The sequence below is a fragment of the Peromyscus leucopus genome, chromosome X (assembly GCF_004664715.2).
Source record: "Peromyscus leucopus breed LL Stock chromosome X, UCI_PerLeu_2.1, whole genome shotgun sequence".
Taxonomy (NCBI): Eukaryota; Metazoa; Chordata; class Mammalia; order Rodentia; family Cricetidae; genus Peromyscus; species Peromyscus leucopus.
This window is the reverse complement of record NC_051083.1, coordinates 11664054-11682047: the sequence shown is the minus strand read 5'-3', so window position 1 is coordinate 11682047 and position 17994 is coordinate 11664054. Positions and strand designations below refer to the sequence as shown.

Genomic DNA, 17994 nt, shown 5'->3' with positions numbered 1-17994 from the left:
CTTTCCTGTAGGGATTGGAGGCATAGTTTTTAGATTCAAACCATAACAACGTGGTTCAAAATTTTAATCATAAAAAGAATATACAGCAGCTGGCATGGTGGCACATGTTTTTAATCCCAGTACTCGGGAGGTAGAGCAGTGGATCTCTGTGAGTTCGAGGGCAGCCTGGTCTACAGAGTGAGTTCTATGACATCCAGGGCTAAACCCTGACCAACAAACCAACCAACCAAACAACCCTCCAAAGGGCAACATACAATGGAAAGTTTCATTCCACATCTCTTGATCTCTTGAAAGCATTTAAAAACATCAGCAACTGCCTTTTGGATCTCTTGCATCAGTTGTGATAATTATATATCAGTTGTGATCATCTACATTATACAGTATAGTTAATAATATAATCCTCTACAGCTGGAGTTATTCGCAGTTGTGAGCCACCTTATAATCGTATGAGTTGTCTACAAAGAGTTCTTAAAACAAATGACATTCTTTGTCAAGAAGCCCACAAAGGAAGGCATCAATTCCATTTACTTCTGCACACATTTATTGAGCCATACTGTGTGCTCGGAACAATGCTGGCTGTTCAGCAGAAGAAACATGAGTCATAGGATTGAGAGTGTACTTTTCTTAATTAGAAAGGAGAAGAGAATAGAATGAAGGGCTGTTGGTAGGGAAATGTGATACTTCAGCTTGACCTAGTTGGAAGGGTTGATGAGAACAGGTTACTCCTCTGTTCTACAGAGGACTGCACTTAAGGTTTTTGGTCCTGCCTCCCTAGCAGAGTATACCAATTAACAGAGCTCTTATTCACAGCCAATCTGATGGTATAGGGTCCAGGAATCTTGCTGGTAGCTTGGTGTCCATTTCACAGTTTTTAGGGAGAAGGGAAAGGTATATCAAGCTTCCTCAACAGCAGAATATTGAAGTAGCCCGTTTTCAATTGGACACTCAAAGACAAACCCGAAAGGGCTGAATCCCCTTCAGAGCAGCTGAGAAACCATGGAGTGTTCACAAGAGATGAACTGCTGGAACTGAGTAAGCCTACAGAGGCAGCCGCGAGCTTAGAGAGGCGAGGTACTTACTGTGTACAGGATGGGAGGGACACGGCAGGCCAGGGGTGTTTGCTGGACACTGAGCACATTTACATCTGGACACTCCATTTCCTTGTATAAATGGTGAAACTGAACACTGCCTGAGATCACTTGGTTGGAAATGGTCCATCTGCCGCCTTCCCCGCTTCTCTTCTTTTCTACAGGGTCTTACTATCCTTGGCTGGTCTTGAACTCACTATGTAGCTGAAGATGATCTAGAGCCTGAGATCCTCCTGCCCCCACCTCCTGAGTGCTGGGATTACAGGCATGTATCATACACTCAGTTTATGCAGGGCTACAGATAGAGCCCAGGACTTTGTGTGCTAGCCAGTCAATCACTCTGCCAACGGAGCTACATCCTCAGTCTCAATACAGTCTTGTCTATTGGTCCTCAGACTAGGCTTGGGACCACAGCCTTGCACAAGGAAGCAGGCAATGAATCCTATTTGCTGTTAGTGGCAACCATACTTGGAGAGGGCAGGTTTTGATGACTTTATTTGATCATCCACTTGGATTTTCAGAACAAAATTTATAAGCATTTTTCTTCCTAGTATGAAGTAAACAAGTTTCTAGAGAGTAAAGGCTGGTCATTCTTTAGAGATGTAGGCGGTCACTGATAGTGTATTTAATATGCTGTCCTTGAAATAATAGAGTCCATCTAGTGCTGGTGCTATGGCTCAGCAGGTTCGAGCATCTACCTCCAAGCTGGATAACCTGAGTTTGACCCCCCCCCCACCGGGACCCACATGATAGACAGGAAAAAAACGGACTCCTGCAAGTTGTCTTCTGACCTCTGCATGTACACACCCATACACAGGCACAAAGTAAAGTAAGAGAAGATGGGGAAAGAAGGGAATGGGAATCCTCATGGGGACAAGAAAATAAAAGGTTCTCATGCCCTTAATTCATAACCTGATAACCCCCAAGAGTCTCTTTTCCCTTATAGATAATGTATGGCATGTGCTTGTCCTTTATCACAAGATAACAAGAAACCCTTCAGGGTGACTCACCAGCCTCTGATCTTGGTGACTAACAAAACCCACTAGACCTCAAACTGCTCAAACAACCCAGGAAAATGCCTGTTTTTTTTCCTCCTATGTCTGCACCTAACCTGGGTCTCTCACAATAAGTGATAATTTTATTAAATTAAATTATTATAGTAAGTCCCCCTTTTCCTTCCAGTTGAAAACTGTCTGATGTTGGTTGTTTTTACTCTTTGCTCTTTTGGGGGGCCTGCCACCCAGCTCTCAAATAAATCACATGGAATCTTATTACTTATAAATGCCTGACCTTAGCTTGGCTTATTTCTAGTCAGCTATTCTTAACTTAAATTATCCCAACTACCTTTTGCCTCTGGGCTTTTTCCTTTTCTTACTCCTGTATACCTTACTTTCATTCTTACTCTGTGGCTGGCTGTGTGGCTGGGTGTCTTCCTCTCCTTGTTTTCTTCTTGCTCCTTGATCTTTTCCTCCCAGATTTCTCCTTCTACTTATTCTCTCTGCCTGCCAGCCCTGCCTATTCTTTCTCCTGCCTGCTATTGGCCATTCAGCTCTTTATGAGACCATCAGGTGTTTCAGACAGGCAAAGTAGCACAGCTTCACAGAGTTAAACAAATGCAACATAAAAGAATGCAACACATCTTTGCATCATGAAACAAATGTTCCAGAGCATAAACAAATTAACACATCTTCAACTAATATTCCACAACACTTGTCTGAGAGGTCCTTCTGTGTGTTTCAGTTTTTATTTCCGCCATCACTAGGATCCGAGATTATCCTTAAATTTAACTTTTCAGTTACTGTGAAAGAAAAGATATACAACAGGCTTTTCTTTCATTTCCACCTCCTCCCCTTGCTCTTTAGTTCTTCCTTTTTCATGAGGCTTAATGGACTCACTGGGGATTTTCGAAAATTGAATTCTTATGGTGAAAGGGGCCAATGACACCAATAGACATATAGCCACATTAAAAAGGTAGAAACACAGGGCTGGAGAGATTGCTCAGTGGTTAAGAGCACTGACTGCTCTTTCTAAAGGTCCTGAGTTCAGTTCCCAGCAACCACATGGTGGCTCACAACCATCCATAATGAGATCTGATTCTCTCTTCTGGCCTGCAGGGATATATGCATAGCACTAATACATAAAATACAAATAAATTCAAAAAAGGTAGAAACACTTGATATTAACTTTGATATATAACACCAATTCAATATGTAACCCATATGTTAATTGTTGAGGTAGTATTTTACTTTTTTTGACACCCTCTATATACTTGTATTACTCAATTTGGGTTCGACGCATTGCAGATAGTTCGGGGCCCATGTGGCTACTGGCCACTGCACTGAGCAGCACAGGCCTTAATGTAGAGTGTAGTGACATCCTCGGAGATTCCCCCACCCAACCACCCACCCAACAACCTTTCTTAAAAGCATACCGTGATGATACAGGTAAGGAAACTTGGAGAAAAGTGCGACACGGGGACTATAGTGGAGATTTTGCTTACTAAGCTAACAGGAAAGCAAAGGGGAGGGCACTGGAGCTGGGAAAACCTGTGTTGGTGAGCAGATGGGAAGGAGCCATTTGGCGATGCCGGACTTGGTGGAGGGTCTGCAACCTGCTGCGGGGGCGACCTCTGACTACTGTTCTCTGTCTTGTCCAGCGGTGGTCTTCGGCCTGCCTGGCACGCGGGCCACCGAGGCCTGTTTGCAGGCCTGCCCTGCGGCCTGCACCTGCAGCAGCGTGGAGCGCGGCTGCTCGGTGCGCTGCGACCGCGCGGGCCTCCAGCGGGTGCCCACCGAGTTCCCGTGCGAGGCGGCCTCCATCGACCTGGACCGGAACGGCCTGCGCATCCTGGGCGAGCGGGCCTTCGGCACGCTGCCGTCCTTGCGCCGCCTGTCGCTGCGCCACAACAACCTGTCCTTCATCACGCCTGGCGCCTTCAAGGGTCTCCCGCGGCTGGCCGAGCTGCGCCTGGCGCACAACGGCGAGCTGCGCTACCTGCACGCGCGGACCTTCGCCGCGCTGGCTCGCCTGCGCCGCCTCGACCTGGCGGCCTGCCGCCTGTTCAGCGTGCCCGAGCGTCTGCTGGCCGAGCTGCCCGCCCTGCGCGACTTCACGGCCTTCGACAACCTCTTCCGCCGCGTGCCCGGGGCGCTCCGAGGGCTGGCGAACCTGACGCATGCGCGCCTGGAGCGCAGCCGCATCGAGGCCGTGGCCTCCAGCTCCCTGCGGGGCCTGGGGCGCCTGCGCTCGCTCAGCCTGCAGGCCAACCGCGTGCGCGCGGTGCATGCCGGGGCCTTTAGCGACTGCGGTGCCCTGGAGCATCTGCTGCTCAACGACAACCTGCTGGCCGCGCTGCCTGCCGCTGCCTTCCTAGGCCTCCGCCGCCTGCGCACACTCAATCTGGGGGGCAATGAGCTGGAGCGTGTGGCACGTGCCTGGTTCTCCGACCTGGCCGAGCTCGAGCTGCTTTACCTGGACCGCAACAGCATCACTTTTGTGGAGGAAGGCGCCTTCCAGAACTTATCAGGCCTCCTGGCCCTGCATCTCAACGGCAACCGCCTCACCATGCTCTCCTGGGCCGCTTTCCAGCCTGGCTTCTTCCTGGGCCGCCTCTTCCTCTTCCGCAACCCTTGGCATTGTGACTGCCAGCTGGAGTGGCTGCGCGATTGGATGGAGGGTTCTGGGCGTGTGGCTGATGTGGCATGTGCCTCCCCAGGTTCCGTGGCTGGCTTGGACCTCAGCCAGGTGGTCTTTGAGCGATCCTCGGACGGCTTGTGCGTGGACCCTGAGGAGCTGAACTTTACCACATCTAGTCCAGGGCCCAGTCCAGAGCCGGTGGCCACCACCGTGAGCAGGTTCAGCAGCCTCCTCTCCAAGCTGCTGGCCCCAAGGGTCCCCGTGGAGGAAGTAGCCAACACCACCTGGGAGCTGGTCAACATCTCTCTGTATGACAGCCTTCCCTCTCGTGGAGTGGTGGTCTTGGGTTGCAAGGCCACGTTTCTCTTTGTCTCTTGCCTCTTGCTCACCCTGGCACAGTATGGAGTGTTCAGCCTCCAGAGGGACTGACTCTGTCACACTGAAGTGACCCAGACCACTTCCCAAAGGGGAAGCTTTGCTTGGCTGTGATTGGGAGTGTATGTAGTTGAGAGGAGAGGGAACAGGATTAGGGCTGGTGATAAACGTTCTTGCTGAGGGTGGAAGAAACACTATCTCAAAAGATAGCCCTAGGCAGAGGAGCACTCTGGGAAATGCCACTGAAGTGGGTATGAATTTCTGCTCTTCTCACATGGGCATCCATTGAAAAAGAGAAGAATGAACAAGGGCTCTTGGGTAGGTAGGTGAGGAATGGAAGTTCCTGGGACTCCTGCCCTCCACCTTTAGGCAACAATGCCCACAGGGCCTACATTAAAGCGGGACTCGATTGGCTAAGTACTAGAACCATCTTAGTACTTAGTACATGTACATGCCATCTCTCTTGTCTCAGTAGCCCACTAAACCCAATCCGTCTTTTCTATCATGATCCTCCTCTCTCCTCCTATGCCCAGGAGCTTGGGGACAACAAGGTTCAGGAAGGTAGACAGGACATTAGAGAAGGGGCATGGGAAAGAAGAGACTGAGATCCATGGCAGGTGGTGGTTGCTGAGGTCTGAGGTGTGTGTTAAGTGGAATTTAAAACAAAGATTCATTCCTTTTAGGTCACAATTTATCCCTTAGTATAGGCAGTGCCAGGTGTTTGTGGACCACACTTATAAAATGCTGAAAGGTAAACCAGTTTCTCTAATGTAAGACTTTTCAGAGTCTTCCAATGCCATTGTAAGCTTCCAATGTACTGTGAACTCTCGAGGAAGCACAAAATCTTCTTTTAGCATTTCTTGTTGTGGGAAGAGTGTCCCTTCCCACAAATGCTTTGTTAGTAGGGTAGAGCATCTCCAGCTGGGATGCGTCCATTAGGTATGAAATTCTTACGAGCTGCTTGCATGGAGACTAATGGCCCAGAGGGAAGGGGGACCTCAGATTTCTCAGGGTGCATGCCTGAGGGCAGAGGTCGTCTACCAGCACCTACAGTGAGTGTGCAGGGGCTCTGAGTGTGGAGCGTATGAGGGTACAGAGGCCGAGTCCCACCCAGGGCCCCTGACACACTGGCTCTTCTCAGGGTGGGGGTGAAAAAGAGCAGAGGTTGATTGTCTTGTCAGCCTCAGAATCGGCAGCTCTCTGGGCCCTGGCCATGAGGGTGAGCTTTGCAGGTTGCCCTCTAAATGTTGACCTGTGGGCTGGGGATTGTGGGTCAGTGGGAGAGTGCTTGCCTCGTATGGGCGAGGACCTGGCTTGTCTACTCATCCCTGAAGAAAACAAGACACTGGTCAGTGACCTTCCAATCTCAGTCGAGTCGGCAGTAGAACCATTCTGAACGGATGACAACAGGTGCGGGTTCCTGAAGGGCCATGAGGTGATCAGGTCAGCACATGTGCCCACATGTGTCTGCTACACAGACGCTCCAGCTTGTCTGCACACGGTGAGCAGCGACCGCTGTATCTGTCGAGGTCCTGGAAATGCACCGTCTTCATGTGCTGACTTCCTTTCTCTGTAGGGAGAGAGGCCAGGTTTCAAAAAACCCACACAGATTAGGGCGTGCCAAGCTGTCAAGGGCAACAGTATTTTTTCTTCTTTAAAAAGGTGATTTTTTTTATTGTTTGATAATTTCATACATGCTTTGTGTGTGTTTGTGTGTGACAGGGTCTCACTACATAGCTGGCCTTGAAATCACGATCCTACTCAAACTCCTCAGTTGCTGGGATTACAGGCATGTGCTACCATGCCCACACACAGTATTTCTTAACAATACTAAGTAATAGTACTAAGTCAAAACTACTGCAGTGTTCAAATAGGCTTGCCTACTAGTGTTTGAAGGGCCTTGCCCTTCTCCCCATTCCCTCTGCCTTGCTGAAAACCCTTAGATTACATTCCTGAAGCTAGCCCCCAAGGCCTAGTCCCTTGTTCGGCCACTTCCTCCTCCTGAGGCTGACTACCAAACTCTAGCAATCAGAAGCATTCTTTGGTTCACCTAAGCAACATGCCCCATTAAAATCGAACACCTCTATTTGATGATTTCTGTGTCAAACATTATATGGAAATGTTTCCAAGTATTTTCTGTATTAACTGTGAATGAATAGAACAAAATAAATTGCCTGTGATGGAAAAAAAATCGAACACCTCATCCTAACACAGGGTCCCCTGTCCTTACTTTTATAAACCACCATTTTCCTATGGGCCATGTCTGTCTGCTCTCTATGCAGAGGCAGTCCTTCGTCCTCCAGGACAAACACCCCTGCCCCCTTTCCCTTGCCCCCTCCCCTTCCCCTTCGTCCCTCTCTCCTTTACCACTGCATCCTAGCACATTCTAACACCGACCTCTCCTTTTCCCCTCTTAAAAATGACACCTGCAAGGTCATTTGCTCCTGTTTTCTGCCTGAGTCAGAAAGCAGCCACTTTAACTTTTCTTCCCCACTTAATAAAGGATCTCTCGGTGAAAACAGGTGTTTGGGTGTGGTTTGTGCCTAATCTGGGGGTCCGGGAGGAAGCCCCAGCTGTGTGGGGATCTCTCTCAGTGGCCATTAACTCAGTTGAATGGGATCGGACATCCTCCTCTGGCCTCCAGAGGCATGGCATTCACATACACCACACACACACACACACACACACACACACACACACACACACACAGAGAGAGAGAGAGAGGGGGGGGGATTAGAAATAAGAGAAATCTTGAAAAGCAAACACAAGGCTGAGGGGTTTGGGGATGTAGTTCAGTGACAGAGTGTGTGTAGCATGTACAAGGTACTGTGTTACATCCTCAGCACAGCACCACACAAAAAGCCCCAAATCCAACATCAACAAAAATATGTTAGACTAGGAAAGTCACAAGATGTCACGTGTGGGATAAGAGTAAGCATTATAGCCAGGTAGTAGTGGTGCATGCTTTTAATCCCAGCATTTGGAAGGTAGAGGCAGGTAGCTCTCTGTGAGTTCTAGACCAGCCTGATCTACAGACAGGACAGCCAGGGCTACACAGAGAAACCCTGTCTTGAAAAAAAAAATAGTAAGCATTGTGCTGTGAAACCTGACATTTTCATGTTCTTGTTCCTATTGTGTGGATATGTGTGTATTGGGTTGCTATAATTTATATTTTATGGTGGGGTTATAGTTTAAAATTGTGGAAGCTGCTGGTCTGGAGCATGCATTTGTTTTAACTTTTACAGTTACACATATCCATTGGGAAGACACTCTCATGACATGGTATAACATGTGTGGAGTTCAGAGGACAGCTGTGGAAGTTCTCTCCTTCAACCACATGGGTCCTGGGGACTGAACAACGCACATGGTCAGGCTTGGTGGTAAGCATCTTTACCTGCTCCGCCATCTCACGCACTCTTGAGCATGCATGATTTTAAAAAGGCAGTTTACTTTCAGGGCTGGAGAGATGGCTGAGTGGGTAAGAGTGCTTGCTGTGCGAGCACAAGGACCTGAGTTGGAATCCTCAGAACCCATGGAAAAAGCTGATGGTCCCGGGCATGCCTATAATCCTAGTGCTTTGGGGGGATGGCGACAAGAGGATTACTGGAACCTGCTGGTCACAGCCAGCAAAGACATTTGTGAGCTCCAGCTTCAGAAGAGACCCCGTCTCCAGGGAACAAGGCAGAGCGTGATGGAGCTGAGAGCCTAGTGTTCTGTCTCTGGGCTCGTGTGTGAATGGGTGCATGTTATAGCCGCACTCCCACACCCACAACATACAAACTTCTGCATTTTACTTTGACATTTTTTCATACCTGCAGAAAAGTTGCAGGAATAGTAAAGTGAATATTTTGGCCATTTGCCTAAGTTTTCCAATTCTAAGCTGTTGGCCACATTTTCTTTCTCTCTCGTCTCACTATATTACTCTTTTCTTTCTTTCTTTCTTTCTTTCTTTCTTTCTTTCTTTCTTTCTTTCTTTCTTTCTTTCTTTCTTTCTTTTTTCCTTCTTCTTCTTCTTCTTCTTCCTTCTTCTTTCTTTTTCTTTCTTTCTTTCTTTCTTCTTTTGAGACAGGATTTCTCTGTGTAGCCCTGGTACATTATTTCTTACTAATAGTTTGAAATACAAATATCATGACCCTCCCCTTAAATACCTTAGTATGTAGTTCCTAAGAATGAAGCTATTCTCTTATCAATACCATTATCCAAAAATCAGGATCTCTCTAACTTATAAAACACTATTTAAAAACCTATTCTGTGGGAACTGGAGATAGAACTCAGTTTGCAGAGTGCATGCCTAACATGCACAAAGCATTGGCTTCCATTTGACCCCCAGCACTGCATAAACCAGGCCTGGTAGTATATGACTGTGATTCCAGCACTGGGGAGGTGGAGGCTGGAAGATCAAAAGTTCAACTTAATTATGAGCTGTATAGCCTGTTCTTGGCCAGCCTGGGCTACATGAGACCCTGTCCCCAAATGCAAACAAAACCACTCTGGTCTGAGAGTGTGGCCTAGTGGCAGAAAAACTGTCTGGCACCTATAACATCCTGGGTTGCTTCTCCAGAACCAGACACACAATAGAAAAAAAAAAAAACCACTGTGTTGAAATATCAACAACTGCGAAATGAAATTTTTTGAGTAGCCATTTTCCCAGTGGTAGAAAATGAATTCCTAAATCTTGACTTGTCTTCATTTGGTCATAATATTCACGACTCTAAACCTGTTGACTTTAATGGTTCAAAGTGAACTAGTTCTCTGAATGTCTTACTTTCCAAATGTGAGAATCTGATGAGGCCAGAAGCGTTGTTTGCTCAACTGTGTGTTGTGGCCATGGAGACTGAGCAAAGATCACGAGAGTCCAGGAGGGCAGGTCTCTCTGTGTTTGGGTAACCATGGAAGTCCACAGTGGGCACACAGCCTGGGTTACTGAGGAACAAGGTGGCGCCTTGAGAGGAATGCCCTTCCCTTCATTTGGATTGGGTTCAGGAGTTAGCCTCAAAGCTTTGCTCTCCTTCTGCCTGGGTTAGGTGACCAGCCTTTAAATGAACATTTACTTGGATGAAGTTTGGAACAAATATCAACACTAAAATAGCCTCCTGGGAGACAGAGTTTTGCAGACATACCTAGTCCAATAGAATTCTGGGAATGTGGGAGCTACTTATTGCCAAATAGATCCAGAGAGGCCTAAATAGTAACCCTTATAAATTCTCAAGAGATCTGCGAGTGAACCTTTCCCATCATGAGTTCATTGAAGTCTCTGCTGTGGGGAGCAGAGGAAGACCCGAGTGAATGAAGTCCCGAGTGAATGTATATGCTTGACATATGTGCAGCCATGTCAAGGATACCAATGCTTCAGGCCCAGGAGAGTGGCAAAGCCTCCCTCAGGCGAGGCTCAGAGGGATGACAAAACCTTCCTTGGGGTCTAAGTGTGAAGGATGACTGTGTGTGCAAAAAATGTTCAGCATAGCTTTCTTCCCCACCAGATATTTATAACTGCTTCCCTACAGAGACTGACCCTCCGAGATTAGCTAAACCTGTCCCCTTGATCCACCTCTAACCTATAAACCCTGCCTCTCTGTTCATGTTGGGCTTTGGGGTGCTGAGGCTCCTCCATCAGACAGCTCGGCTCACCCAATCTCCGACTTTCTGTGTATGTGGAAGTGTTGTAGCTCTGAAGGGCAAGGTTTTCTCAGTTCAAGTGTCATACTCCGAGGGGAAGGGTGTCCTGGCAGTCAGGAGCCAAGGAACACCTCAGTCACACAGCACAACCAACCTCCCACAAGAGACTCATTGGGAAAGACACAGGAGGGCGGCTGCCTCTGCTCGGGTGAGGAGCAGCAAAGACCTGAGCAGGAGGAATTGCCTCTATAGGGCTTCTTGGAGAGGAGCTTCCCAGGGTGAAGAGTTCTGGGGTGGAGATTGGTGGGATTTCAAGTCCTGAGCTTGGGGCGAGTTCAGGGATTGGTGGGATTTTGAGCTCAGACTCGGTGAGTTTTCAAACCCAGAAGTGAGCTCAGACCTTTTACCCTACAGTTTATATATATCCATGGGTTCGTCATTTCTTCATTCCCTCATCACCTCAGTCAGGTTAATCCCTGGAACCAGGCAAAGTACAGCACTTTCCTCCATCACTGGTTAGCTAGCACTTAGGGAAATGTTAGGTACCACAGGTTCTGCTAAGCAAAACTGGATGTAGCAGTCAGGGTGGGCCATATTTTGTTGCAGTAACAATCAGCCCCCAAACATCACTGTCTTACTGGAGTTTATTTCTTGCTTATGGTACACAGCCAATGTAGGCTGATTAGGGGAGTCAATATGGGGCTTTCCCCTTGTATCTGCCCAGGGAGTCAGGCTGATGAGGGATCCACCATCTCAGGCATGGTTACCAAAACACAACTTCAGCATTCCCAGACACAGGAAAGGGGAGGTTGAGAGAATCAAGCTTTCTTTCTAAATGTTTCCACCCAACTGACATGTGTTGGTGTTGTGTGACAGACTTTTCCTGGAGAGATGCAACACACACATGTCTACTCAACCCAGATAGGGACCTCACGACAGACCCAAGTGCAGGTACCACCAAAGTCCAACTTGGTGAACCAATGAGTGTTATTGGGGTGACTTACAGGAATATGGGTGAGGGGTTACTTACAGGAGCAGAAATGACTCAGCACAGCTACATCACCAAAGTCCACCCCAGCATGGGTGACAGCTCACAACCTGGGAACCTGGGGCACATGGAACAGCTTGTAGGCAGCTCAACAGGTTGGGGGATGCCCTTTCCAGGTGCCTCAGTTGGTCTGAGCCCCTTCCAGGCAGCTGGGCTGGTCTCTGTTCCTTCTAGGCAGTTCAGCTGGTCTCGGTATTCTTTGTAGCTTGGTTTCTCCAAGAACAACTCTCAGCCATTCTCTATTGTTTCCTATTGGAAGGGAGGGGCCTAGTGAATATGGTCGGTTTCAGGGACTTCCTGAAGCTATTCTGGGTTGTTTGCTTCCTCTCTTAAGGGGCTTCGCTGCAGGATGAAATGTTTCAAACAAGGGGAAAGCTACACAACCTTGGATGCTCATATAAAAGAAACTATACTTACCAAGACAGGGAAGTAGGTCCCTCGTGTGCCCAGGAGAGGAGAAATGGGACTGTATGTGACCATAGCAAAGCACAGCACTAGTGGCTGTCGTTTGGTGGCTCATTAGGTAGAGCACTCCTCGGAAGTGCTTGGAGAAGCAGTGACTCCAGGGAAAAGCCCCCAGCAAGGCTTCTGAACAGTGTCTGCTCTGCTAATCGAGATGCTATGGTCTCTCACTATGGGTTCTTTCAAGAAAGGGGAGAGATGCCAGGCATGGTGGCACATGCCGTTATCCCAGCACTCAGAAGGCTGTGGCAGGAGGGTAGTTCAAGGTCAGCCAGGCTACATAGTGAGCTTGTCTCACAAAACAGAAAAGGGGGTGGGGGGTAGATCTTGGAGGAGTTGAGGAGTGGAGGAGGAGATATGACCAAAATACATTTTATACATGCATGGGATTCTTTTTTTTTTTTTTTTTTTTTTTGGTTTTTCGAGACAGGGTTTCTCTATGTAGCTTTGCACCTTTCCTGGAACTCACTTGGTAGCCCAGGCTGGCCTCGAACTCACAGAGATCCGCCTGCCTCTGCCTCCCAAGTGCTGGGATTAAAGGCGTGCGCCACCACCGCCCAGCCTTGGGATTCTTAAAGAATCAAAATATATTCAAGTCAAAACAACAAAAAGGGTAGAGACAGTTCATATTTTTCTTTTAAAAAGTGTTTCCAGTTGGGTGTGGCATCACACACACACATCTTTAATCCTTGAATTTGGGAGGCAGAGGCAGGAGTTCCAGGCCAGCCTGGTCTACATAGCAAATTCCAGGTCAGCCAGAGCTACAGACTCTGTCTCAAAAAAAGAAAGAAAGAGAAAAGGTTTCCAAGCTCAGTGGTAGAGCACTTATCTAGCAGGCACACGGCCCTGCGCACAGCCTCAGCTCTTAATAATGCTTTCCATACACTCACTCACTTTACAATCCTGAACTTCGCAGAGGGAAGGTCTGAAGGAGGTTTGCAGAAGGTCCCTTGTGCTGGCCTCACAAGAACGGTCCAGACCTCACTGCTCTTCTTTGTCCGGTCAGCACTATACTCCTCTAGAGGAAGGTCTGCTGGGCACAGCTGTCCTTATTCTTGGGCCTCACTGCCACCCTCCCCCCTTCTTCAAGAGAGAGGACCCCATTCTTTTCTGTTCTTGGCCAAAGGTGTCCCTGACGTCGGAATCTCTCGCAGTCTGGAAGAGATGAATGAAACGTTTCCAGAGGGGTGGTTAGAGTGGGAGAGAAGAAGTAGGCCAGCCAGCTGTTCCTGGGAGGGGCTGTTGGCAGCACCCAAGGCCCCAGCCTCCTTACAGGCCTCACCCACATGCCTGGAACTGCCAAGGTGGCTCTGTTTCCCACAGCAAGCTGAGAGCAAGGAGTCTTTTTAAAGCCTGCCTCTGAAACTCCACCTAGGAAACTCCCGTGTCTGGAAGGCCACTGCCCTCCTTCTCTGCAGCCCTTCCCCAGGAACATCATGTAGGCCTACTGTGTGGCCACCAGAGCAAGAGAGTTTGGGCCGTCAGTCCACCTGTTGACCTTCTAGTCTTTTGTCCTTCCCAGTTCTACACTGCTTAAACATTGCTGCTCGGAGCTACAGAACAAACAAGGATAACGGTGACTCCAGTCAGCCTAAAGTGACACAGACTGACACATTTCTCTATACATAGTGCCAACCTCTGGGGAGTCAGGAGGACTCTCCTCTCTAAAGTGGTCTACATAAAACCAATGTTTTCCTCCTTTCTGCAGTCACGTGGACTCTCGAGGGTCCTCTCTGAGACTGTTAGCCGGCTGCCCTTAAAGAGGCCCTAATGGGCTCTGTCTTGCTATTCACCCAAGACCCAAAGGCTTCACAGCACAAAGGATGTCTTTCCGGATGCCAGCCCAGGTTTTTGTCTCAGGAGGCAGGAACTGCTGAACTTGTCACTCTGTCTGTCCCTGAATCTATTGGTCTAGTGGGTGTCGGGGTTGGCACAGCACATATTCAACTTTCAAGGGAATGTGGGGGGGCGGGCAGAGGTCTGCGGGTCATATGGAGATGATTGTTTTCATTTCTGCGGATGGAATGCAGGGCCTCATCCATAGTAGACAAGCTCTCTGCCACTGAACCACGCTCACAGCTCTGCTTTTGTGTCAAAAGCAGCAGTAACTACTGTCTCACTGCTTCTTAAGATAGGAACCCCCGCCTGGGGCTGGTTTGAGGAGCTTTTCATCTAATTCTCTCCACCACATACAGTCAGGCCCCAGTCTGGAAGAGCAATTTGGTGTCTGCTTCCCTGTGGAACAGGGTACAGGCCAGAGTGAGGCCTGGCCTCCAGTCCCCGCTGGCCACCTTCAGTTCCCGAATGAATGCTACCTTTCTTTTTCTGTTTGTGCTCCAGGCAGATGAAACTGAAAGGCTCTTGTGCAAACATACAATTTTGAAGGGCGTTCCTTTGAAATTTTGCTGACTTTTAGAACTGTGACCCTAAGAGGAGAAAAAGAGTTTTCTTCCAGCCAGACTGAGTCCCGCCAAGACCAACCCACAGGGAGCCCCGTGGAGGCTCTTTCTCCACTTCTGCCACTGACAGAATTCCCTATTAGCCTGCACACAGGTGCTCACACCTGAGGGCCACTCATGGCTCACTCTTTTGTTGTTTTGAGAATCTTATTTTGTAGCCGGGGCTGGCTTTGAACTCATGGCGAACACTCTGAGCACTGGGATGACAGGCATGAGTCACAGTACCTAGTTCTTGTCACTCATCTTTTGGCACATTAGTGGGTCATGGAACTGGAAGAGGCTACCAGCTGTAAACAACCCAGAATTGCTCAGTGTAGCTGAATGGTAGAGTGTGTGCTTCTCAGGCTGTGGGCTCAGTCCGTAGCAACCCTGGGCTCCTTGTCTTGGCTTCTTGTCCTGTTACTGTGATAAAGTACTCTGTAAAGGCAACTTAAGGGGGGAGGGCCTTATTTTACTCACAGTTAAAGGTACAGGGAAGTCAAGACAGCAGGAGCTTGAACTAGAACCAGAAACAAATGCTGCTGTTCAGTTTAGGATCCCAGCCAGGGAATGATGCCGCCCATAGTGGGCAGGTCCTTCCCTCCATAAGGAATGCAATCAAGATATGCCTCCACAGGCATGCCCAGAGGCCCATCTCCCAAGTGATCCTAGATTTTGTTGGCAATTAACACTAATGATCTCTTCCACCCCCACAAAATAACAAAGTAAATGGAAATTTAGCATGTATCAGAAGTAATAGAATGTGTTATTTCACTACACTTTTGATTCACTTAAATGTGCGTGTACTGCGTGTGTGTTTACAAGATTCCAATACAAAAATCTACCTTGCCTTGTGCACTATAATTTTCATTTGTTTGTTTTCAAGGCAGTGTCTCACTATGTAGCTCTGACTATCCCAGTGTGTGCACCAGGCTGGCCTCGAACTCACAGAGATCCGCTTGCCTCTGCCTCCTAAGTGCTGGCATGGGCCACTATACCTGATTAATTTTGACTCTTAAAGCAGGTTCCTTCTTTGTTTTCAGAGTGTGTCCTTAGAAGGAGATGCAGGACTCCACTTCGTCCTTCTGTCTGGGCACTCTTTTCTCACGCAGCCAGCGTGCTTGCCTCCCCTCTTCTCTATCTGACATAGTTAGATCCAAGAAAGTGAAAGCAGGCGCTTGGAAGATCACCTGGGCAACCACAAGGATGTGCATCCCAACTGCTAATGAGTGCTGAGCTCCTGCGGGGAGACTCTGCTTCATTTACTAAGTTAATAGCTATTAATGAGAATGTCCTTGAATGACCTCCTGGTGTCCTGCTGTGATACCTATTATTAATTCTCTTAATATCATGAAAAAGAGAAACCCCAATTACCCAAGGAGCAATAACTAGAGATTGTCATCAATAGGAGGAACTCCATTATGTCACTTCTGTACCCTACTCCCAATATTATATGTAGCTGCCTTTTCCAAATTTTTCCCCTTTATTTCAAAATGTGTGTTCCTCTGGAAATGAGATGGTTAGCATCATCCATGGCCTATTTTGTGCCAGGTAAGGAGTCGATACAGAATTGTTTAATTCTCTTGTCTAATTTTATAACAATCTTGCAGCACAGGCAGTTACACCCATTTTACAGATGCGGAAACTGACGTTTAGAGGCTCAAATGATTTGCCCAAGGTCCATAGCTAGTATATGGCAAAAGTGGGATTTGAATGTATGTCTCTCAGCTCCAGAGTCTAAGTCAATGTCCCTGCTTACACAGGCATTTCTCTTCTGGAGCTCACAGTTGAAGGTTGGGAGCAATGATCACAATGATTCCGGAAGAACTGGCCTCTGGGTTAGCCATTGTTCTCATCACTTTGACAGGTGACCTGATAGGAGCCTCTTAAGGGAGACGAGATTGATTTTGGCTCTTAGTTGCAGAGGGGCCATAATACTGGGGAAGGTACAGCTGAGTGGCTCAGACCATGGAGGTGGGAGTGTACATAGGGATTTCTCAAATGACTGTGGTCTACAGGAAGCAAAGAGCTGGCACCATCCCAGAACCAGAACTGGCCTGTAACATCTACAGACCTGGCCTTAGTGACCCACTTCCTCCATCCAGGCCCCACCTCCCAAGCAGTGGTTCTCAACTTATGGGTCATGACCCGTTTGAGATTGCATGTCAGGTATTTATGTAACAATAACAGTAGCAAAATTACAGTTATGAAGTAGCAACGATAATAATGTTATGGTTGGGGGTCACCACAACATGAGTAAATGTACTAAAGGGTCACAGAATTAGGAAAGGTGAGAACCACTGTCAGGTTTCACAGCCTTCAAAATCCATCCACAAGCTGGGGATGAAGCGTTTGAGTCATTCACCATAACCAAGAAGGGGAGTCTGTTCAACAGATGGCCTTGGGGCAAGTGGGTGTTTGTAGACCAGAAAACAAAAAGGAACCCCAGCCTAAACTTCACACTGTATATGAAAAACAACTCAAAATGAGTCATTGAACTGAATGTAAATATAAGACATTTTGGGGACAATGAATGTTGGCTTTGGAACTAGGAACAATTCTCAGACCTGATGTCAAAAGGAACAACTCACTAAAGGAAAAACCGACAGCTTCTCATCCAAATGAAAGTGTTATTCCGCAACAGGCCATGACTATAGGATGAAAAGTTAAGTTACAGGGCTGCTGAGATGACGCCACAGTAGCGGACGACATTCCCAAGCCTGCTGACTTGAGTTCAATCCCAGGGACCTACACGGTGGAAAGCGAGAACTGACTCCTGCAGGTTCTTCTCTGACCTCCACACAGATGCCATGGCATGCATGGGTCAGCAGATACACAACAAACAAACAAACAAACAAACAAATAAATAAGAAGTTACAGACTAGGAGAAAATATTTGGAAACTACATAGCTTGTGAAGGACTCTCCAAACAACAGTGAAAACCCCAATAGTGCAGTTAGGAAATGGGCAGAAGCCATAGACAGACCTATCACTGAAGAGGATGGAGAGATGGAGAGTAAACACGTAAAAGATGCTCAGCATCACCAGCCAGCCAATTAGGACACAGTTAAACCACGGTGAGATAGCTCAATATGCCTATCAGATTGGCAAAATAAAAGCCAATCATGACACCCAATGCTGGCGGCTCATGGATAAAAGGGCAGCCAGCCACTCTGGAAGAAATTTGGCAGTTTCTTACAGAATTGAACACACAACTACCATGTGGCATAACATTCACACTCCTGGCCCTTCATCCTACTAAAATGAACACTTATATTCATACACAGACCTACATATGCATGGTCATAGCAACTTGACTAATAAGAGCTTA

At 47.8% G+C, this 17994-nt stretch overlaps 1 protein-coding gene across 1 annotated transcript; it reads left to right on the top strand.

Moving 5' to 3' along the window:
- Positions 1-3547: 3547 nt before the first annotated feature.
- Nyx (nyctalopin) lies at positions 3548-6758 on the top strand. The gene has a single exon (XM_028875893.2). The coding sequence runs from the start codon at positions 3651-3653 to the stop codon at positions 5151-5153; it is 1503 nt and encodes a 500-aa protein (XP_028731726.2). The 5' UTR covers positions 3548-3650; the 3' UTR covers positions 5154-6758.
- The last annotated feature ends 11236 nt before the right edge of the window (positions 6759-17994 follow it).